This window comes from Lathyrus oleraceus, chromosome 3 (genome assembly GCF_024323335.1).
Source record: "Lathyrus oleraceus cultivar Zhongwan6 chromosome 3, CAAS_Psat_ZW6_1.0, whole genome shotgun sequence".
Taxonomy (NCBI): Eukaryota; Viridiplantae; Streptophyta; class Magnoliopsida; order Fabales; family Fabaceae; genus Lathyrus; species Lathyrus oleraceus.
Genome location: NC_066581.1, coordinates 394,321,977 through 394,329,501, shown reverse-complemented (window position 1 = coordinate 394,329,501; position 7,525 = coordinate 394,321,977). Strand labels below are relative to the sequence as shown.

The window sequence follows — 7,525 nt, the reverse complement described above, 5'->3', positions numbered from 1 at the left end:
GGCATCGTCACCTTGTGAACCCTAACATTCCTCCACACTATCTCTCCGTGGAAGGTCGCGCAACAGACACCGAAAATTCAGCGTATGTAACTTGGCATCAACAAGACTCGCTTCTCTTCACTTGGCTCCTCACTACACTGTCCCATTCGGTTCTCCCTAGAATGGTGAAATGTGTTCATGCTCATGAAGTTTGGTATGTCATTTAACAGTTTCAGAAAACTCAGATCTATGCAAAACAGAAACAATTGCGCTATTAATTGTGATGCATTGAGAAAGGAGATTGCATTATCGCTCAATATCTCGGTCGCATTCAACAGATTGTTGATGTGCTTGAATCAACTAGAGATCCGGTTTCCCATCGTGATCAGCTTGAAACCATACTTGATGGACTTCCTACAGAATATCAGGCTTTGGCATCAATCATCCAATATCGTGATAAACCGTGTACACCAATTGTGGCTGAAACTATGCTCCTCGCACACCAATTCAGGAACCTCTTTCTGTTAACCTAACTCAAGGTAGTGTTCCTCCTACTTCTAATCAAACATCCTCAGCTGCATCTGAAGTTCACTCTAAAGTGTCAAGTCAAGACAATGTGCAGCACTTTGAAGGTGCTCGTGGTTTTCGAGGTCGCTCCAATGGTTTTCGTGGTCACAGAAATGGAGGCAGAGCCAGAGTGTAATGTCAAACTTGCTCTAAATTTGGACATGAAACACATCTGTGCTATTATCGTAATTCTGCTCAACCTCCTACTTCAAATTAGTGGAGGAATCCAACTGCAAACCTGATCTCTCAACCTTACACAAATGCCTGGTCTTACCCTCTTAGCTCAAGCCATTTTACCACTCATGTTTTTGGATCATGCCTTCCAAGCAGCCACTTATCTCATTAACAGGATGCCAATAGCTACTCATGACATGAGCTCTCCTTGTCTAGCACTCTATCATGCTGAGCCTGATTACAAGTCCCTCAAAGCATTTGGATGTGCATGCTACCCTCACCTTCGACCATATAATCCACACAAGTTTTCCTATCATTCAAAAGAATGTCTATTTTGGGCTATTCTTCTAATCTCAAAGGGTACAATTATTTGGCAAGTGATGGAGGAATTTACATCTCCAAAGATGTAATCTTCAATGAACTCCGGTTTCCTTATAGCTCTATGTTTCCCTCCTCAAACATTTCCGCATATCATTCTTCTACATACATTTCAGTCCCTCTCACTTTCTATCCATCTCAATCTCCTCCCACTGCTAAATCTCCTTAAACCAGCCCAAACTTAGCCTTTCTGCATACTCAATCAGCTTCTTCTACCTCTAACTCTACATCTAATCATGTACAGTATCAATGTTTTATTTCTTTTTAAGTCCAGGCCCTCTTGTATCTCTAATGCTACTGAATCCTGTAGTGCTACTGAATTTCCCTTACATGCAGAGTCGCCTCCCTCTTCTGAACCTCACACCGAATCCTTCTCATCCCATCCTGTTGCAGTCTCACTCTCTAACTCACCATCAACTGCCATTGCACCTCAACTCAACCACCCAGAGTTCATCCCCTCAACACTTACACCATGGTCACAAGGGCTAAGAATGGCATAGTCCAACCAAGACTTCATCCTACCCTTCTCTTGACTGAACTTGAGCCCACTTTCTATAAGATGGCACTGAAGGATCCTAAATGGCTTGATGCCATGAAAGCTAAACATTCAGCCTTACTCAACAATCACACATGGACCATCACTCAACTTCCTCCTAATAGAAGGGTCATAGGATGCAAATGGGTTTTTAGAATCAAGCAGAATCCTGATGGTTCAATCCTAAAGTACAAGGCTAGACTTATAGCTAAAGGGTATCATCAAGTGCAGGGCTTTGATTTTCAAAAAACTCTCTCCAGTTATGAAACATGTCATAGTGAGAGTTATTCTTACATTAGCCATATCTAGAAAATGGCATGTCACTCAACTTGATGTGAATGATGCATTTTTGAACGGCTTACTTGCAAAGGAAGTTTACATGCAACAACCACCTGGTTTTCTCAATGTTGATGCCTCTCTGGTTTGCAAGTTAAACAAAGCCATGTATGGCCCAAACAGGCACCCAGGGCCTTGGTTTGAGAGACTCACCACTACACTTCACACATTTGGCTTTCAAACCAGCAAATGTGATCCCTCTTTATTCACACTCACCACACCCCACTACACTATTTTCATGTTGGTCTATGGGGATGACATCATAGTAACTGGAAATTCTTTGCCTCATACCCAGAATTTAATCTCAAAATTGCATGATCAGTTTGCTCTAAAACAGTTAGGGCATCTTGATTATTTCTTTGGAATTGAAGTCTCTCATCTCTCCTATGGAAGTCTTTTTCTATCTCAAACAAAATATCTAAGAGATTTACTAGCAAGGACCAATATTAGAAAAAATTGGTAAAAGCTGTTATATTTTATTCATCAGCCTTAGCTGGTTTATATAGTGAAGATACAATAATTATAATTTATTTTATCCTTAATTGAGAATAAAGAAAAATAAATGTAGTATTAAAGACAATAATAAAATCGGAAATAATATATTTTCCAACACCCCCCTCAAGTTGGTGCATAGATATCTATCATGCCCAACTTGTCTATCAAATACTCAAAAGTAGGTCTTGCCATGCTTTTGGTCAGGATATCCGCAGTTTGTTGACTTGAAGTCACGAAGGGTAGACATATGATTCCCGCATCTAACTTCTCCTTTATGAAGTGTCGATCAATCTCGATATGCTTGGTTCTGTCATGTTGAACTGGATTATGAGCTATGCTAATAGCAGCTTTACTGTCAGAGTACAATTTCAATGGAAGCTCAATTTTCATCTTAAGTTCTTCTAGGACTCTAAGGATCCATAATCCTTCACAAATACCTTGAGACATAGCTCTAAACTCGGCCTCTGCACTACTCCTTGCTACAACTCCTTGTTTCTTGCTCCTCCATGTCACAAGATTACCCCAAACATAGGTACAATATCCAAATGTTGATCTTCTATCTGTGACTGAACCTGCCCAATCGGCATCGGTGAAGATAGACACATTTTTTTCACTGGTCTTCTTAAAAAATAATCCTTTTCCAGGATTTCCCTTCAAATATCTCAGTATCCTATATACTGCCTCAAGATGTTCCTCGAAAGGAGAATGCATAAACTGACTCACTACACTAACTGAGAAAGCAATATCAGGTCGGGTGTGTGACAAATAAATCAATTTCCCAACCAATCTCTGATATCTCCCAGTATCAACAGAAACATTACCTTCTCCCCAAAGTTTAGCATTAGGATCCATAGGGGTATCTGCAGGACGACATCCACTCATTCCTGTTTCTTTCAACAAGTCTATAATGTATTTCTGCTGTGAAACCACAATACCATTTTTTGATCGAGCAACCTCCATACCTAGAAAATATCTCATGAATCCCAGATCCTTGATTTCAAAGTCTACTGCCAATTTCTCTTTTACTCTTGTCATTTCCACTGTATCGTCTCCAGTAAGGATAATATCATCAACATAAACAATCAGGACAGCAACTTTCCCATCGTGGGAGAATTTTGTGAACAAGATGTGGTCAGCCTGTCCTTGGATGTACCCTTGTTTCTTCATGGACTGAGTGAATTTTTCAAACCAAGCTCTAGGGGACTGCTTTAATCCATACAAAGACTTATTTAGTTTGCACACATTTGATCCAAATTTGTTTTCAAAGCCAGGAGGAATGTCCATATATATTTCTTCTTCTAGATCGCCATTAAGAAAGGCATTCTTAACATCTAACTGGTGCAAAGGCCAATCCAGGTTAGCAGCAAGAGACAAAAGAATTCTGACAGTGTTCAATTTTGCAACAGGAGCAAATGTCTCTGAGTAATCTATACCATAGGTCTGAGTAAAGCCTTTAGCCACCAAGCGAGCCTTGTACCTTTCAATTGACCCATCCGAATTATACTTCACAGTAAACACCCATTTGCATCCAACTGTCTTCTTGCCATCTGGTAGTGGCGTAACACTCCAAGTTTTGTTCTTTTCTAGAGCTTTCATCTCCTCAAGTTCAGCTTCCCTCCACTTTGGAATTTCTAGAGCAACCTGTACACTTTTTGGAATTTCTAGAGCAACCTGTACACTTTTTGGAATTTCTACACTAGACAATTTTGAAGTGAAGGCAGACATAGATGAAGACAAATTTGAATATGATATAAAATTGGATATGGGATGTTTAGTGCAAGATCTGACAGGTTTTCTAATGGCAACAGGATCATCTATATCAGGATACAAAATACGACTCTCAGAAACAGAGATAGACTTACCTTTTCTTTTGTTAGGAAATTGATCATTCCCCGGTTCAGATTCCTGGCAGTGTTGAGATGTGGACTTGTCCTTTCCTTTATGGTGCTTTTTCACAAAAACCTTTCCTTTCCAAGTCCCATTTCCTAATTCAAATTTGTTTTGTTGAAGTGACTCATTATTTTGTGGCATTTCAATTAGATCATCATTATCATCGTTTTCAGGATTCTCATTATTTTCTACAAGAGAAAATGTAGGCTCGGATTCACAAGGTTCCTTACTCATGACAGGAGTAGGATCAGATAAAGAATCGCGGCCATTTTCTGTTGGTGCAGGTGTAAAAAACTTAGAATTTTGTGATATTGGTAAAGATAAGTTATTTAAAAAACTCATGTCTTCAATTTGAAACGAGTCTTCGTTTATCTCCCCCCCTTGAAGATGAGTGTCATCAAAAAAAGGTTTATTTTCAAAGAATGTAACATCCATAGTGACAAACATTTTCTTATTTTTTGGATCAAAACATTTATATCCTTTTTGGGTTGGAGAGTATCCAACAAAGACACATTTTATAGCACGTGGCTCAAGTTTTCCAACATTTTTATGTTCATGAACAAAGGTTGTGCAACCAAAGATTTTTAAAGTCAAATCAGTTAAAACACGAGTACTAGGAAAACATTCTTTGAAGACGTTAATAGGAGTTTGAAAATTGAGAATTTTGTAGGGCATTCTGTTAATTAAATACGCAGCTGTTAAAACAGCTTCGCCCCACAAATAATTTGGTACTTTATTTGAAAAAAGTAGAGCTCTAGCAACCTCTAGTAAATGTCTATTTTTCCTTTCGGCCACTCCATTTTGTTGAGGAGTATTAGGACATGAACTTTGATGAACAATCCCATTTTTAAGAAAAAAATCACCCAGGATAGTGTTAAAATATTCTTTGCCATTATCACTTCTAAAGATTTGGATATTTGTTTGAAATTGGTTTTGCACCATTAAAACAAAATTCTTTACAGCCTGACAAACATCTGATTTTCCCTTTAACAAGTACACCCAACATACTCTTGTATGGTCGTCTATAAATGTGATAAACCATTTTTTGAGAGAGAGTGTACTTGTACGGTTAGGGCCCCAAACATCACTATGTATAATAGAAAAAGGCTTTGATGGTTTATAAGGTTGTATTGAAAACTGGGAACGATGATGCTTTGCAAATTCACATGCTTCACATTTAAACGAAGAAAAAAAATTATTGTGAAATATCTTAGGAAACAAGTGTTTTAAGTAACGAAAACTAGGATGACCTAATCTTAAATGTCATACCATAATGTTGTCATCTTTATTATTCAAAACGGAAAAAGACTCAAAGCAGGAACTTATTGTTTTTGAAGGTAGTTGTGATGCAGATCCAATTTCAAGGTAGTAAAGTCCTCCACTCTCCTTAGCACTGTCAATCATCTTCCCCGAGTTCAAATCCTGAAAGACACAGTGAGATCGGAAAAAATTAGTTTGACAATTTATATCTTGGGCTAATTTACTCACGGATATTAAATTACAAGATAAATTTGGAACATGAAGGACATTTTTAAGAGTTAACATTTGAGACAACACAACTGACCATTTACCTGCAATGGCTGAAAAAGAGCCATCTGCAATTTTTATTTTTTGATTACCTGCACATGGACTATATGAAGAGAACAAAGTAGATTCACGTGTCATGTGATCGGAGGCTCCTGAATCTACTATCCAAGTATGACTAGGACTGACACTAAGAAATGCAGAATTACCTTTTGTTGCTATAGAGCAAGAAGGGGTTGGAGACTCAAGGAGTTTGTACAGTCTGTCTAGTTGCTCCGTAGTGAATGGGAACTGAGACGGAAGAGATTGCTGCCCTTGATCAGAATTACTAGCCTGAAATGCACGACCACTTTTCTTCTTCCAGTTAGGAGGTTTGTCTTTGAGCTTCCAACAAATTTCACGTGTATGCCATTCGCGCTTGCAGTGATCACACCAAGGAACTTTGTCTGACCTTCTTCCCTCGTCAAGGTTCCTAGTAGCCAGAGCTGAGCCTTCAGATTCAGAATTTCGTTGTGTCTTACCCATCATAATTCCCAGAGCTGAGTCCATCATAGTTCCTGTTGCCGGTTCAGCTACTGCTCCTGTTAAGAAATCAATTTTTCCTTTGCTATCCAATACCAATCGAACGGTTTGAGCCCATTCATTGTAGTTATTCCCATTCATTTTAGGGATATTGACCTTGAGGGAGTATGAGGAACCCTCTCGATCATTACCGTCTATGTTGGAATAACCGTCACCAAAAACAATGTTGTTCCTGTTTCCATTGTTGTCGTCATTACTGCCACTGTTTATGACCACCGACGGTTCCTCATGTACACCGTTTCCGCGGCCACCGCCGTTTCCACGGCTGAAGCCCGAATCAGATTGTTGTTGGTCGCCATGGTTGGATCCAGTGTAGGCTTGTGATAGGGGAGGCCACATGTTGTTGTCATTCGCCATAGGAGGTTAATAGAGTATGTGAATGGGGTCAAAAAATACGTACAGGGAAATTTTATGGTAACCCCTAACCCAACAAAAATAGGTTGAGGAAAGCTTTTACGGTAACCCCTAACCCAGTGCTCTTGATACCATATTAGAAAAAATTGGTAAAAGCTGTTATACTTTATTCATCAGCCTTAGCTGGTTTATATAGTGAAGATACAATAATTACAATTTATTTTATCCTTAATTGAGAATAAAGAAAAATAAAGGTAGTATTAAAGACAATAATAAAATCGGAAATAATATATTTTCCAACAACCAACATGAGTGAGGCCAAGGGTCTACCTACTCCCATGGGGTCTAATCTCAGATTAACTAAAGATGGGTCTGACTACCTTCAGGATCCCACTTATTACATGTCAGTAGTGGGTGCCTTGCAATATGTCACCATCACAAGACCTGAGATCAGCTTTGCTGTCAACAAAGCTTGCAAACTCCTAGCCCAACCTCTTGAAAGCCACTCGATTGCTGTTAAGAGGATTCTGAGGTATCTCAGAGGTACTCTACATCATGGGTTTCATTTATTGCCCTCTGCTCCTGACAAGCCAATTGCAAGTGTTGTTTTTCTAATGTTGACTAGGGGTCTGATCCAGATGACAGAAAGTTTACCTCAGGTTCTAGGCTCAAATTTGGTTTCATGGTGGTCTAAGAAACAAACTCTTGTGG

At 39.0% G+C, this 7,525-nt stretch overlaps 1 protein-coding gene across 1 annotated transcript; it reads left to right on the top strand.

Moving 5' to 3' along the window:
• The first annotated feature begins 1,570 nt into the window (after positions 1-1,570).
• On the top strand, positions 1,571-1,942 carry LOC127131421 (uncharacterized mitochondrial protein AtMg00820-like). The gene has a single exon (XM_051060345.1). The coding sequence runs from the start codon at positions 1,571-1,573 to the stop codon at positions 1,940-1,942; it is 372 nt and encodes a 123-aa protein (XP_050916302.1).
• Positions 1,943-7,525: the final 5,583 nt, after the last annotated feature.

Coding starts and splice junctions, on each gene's coding strand:
- LOC127131421 (XM_051060345.1), top strand. CDS start 1,571: ATGGTCACAAGGGCTAAGAATGGCATAGTCCAACCAAGACTTCATCCT.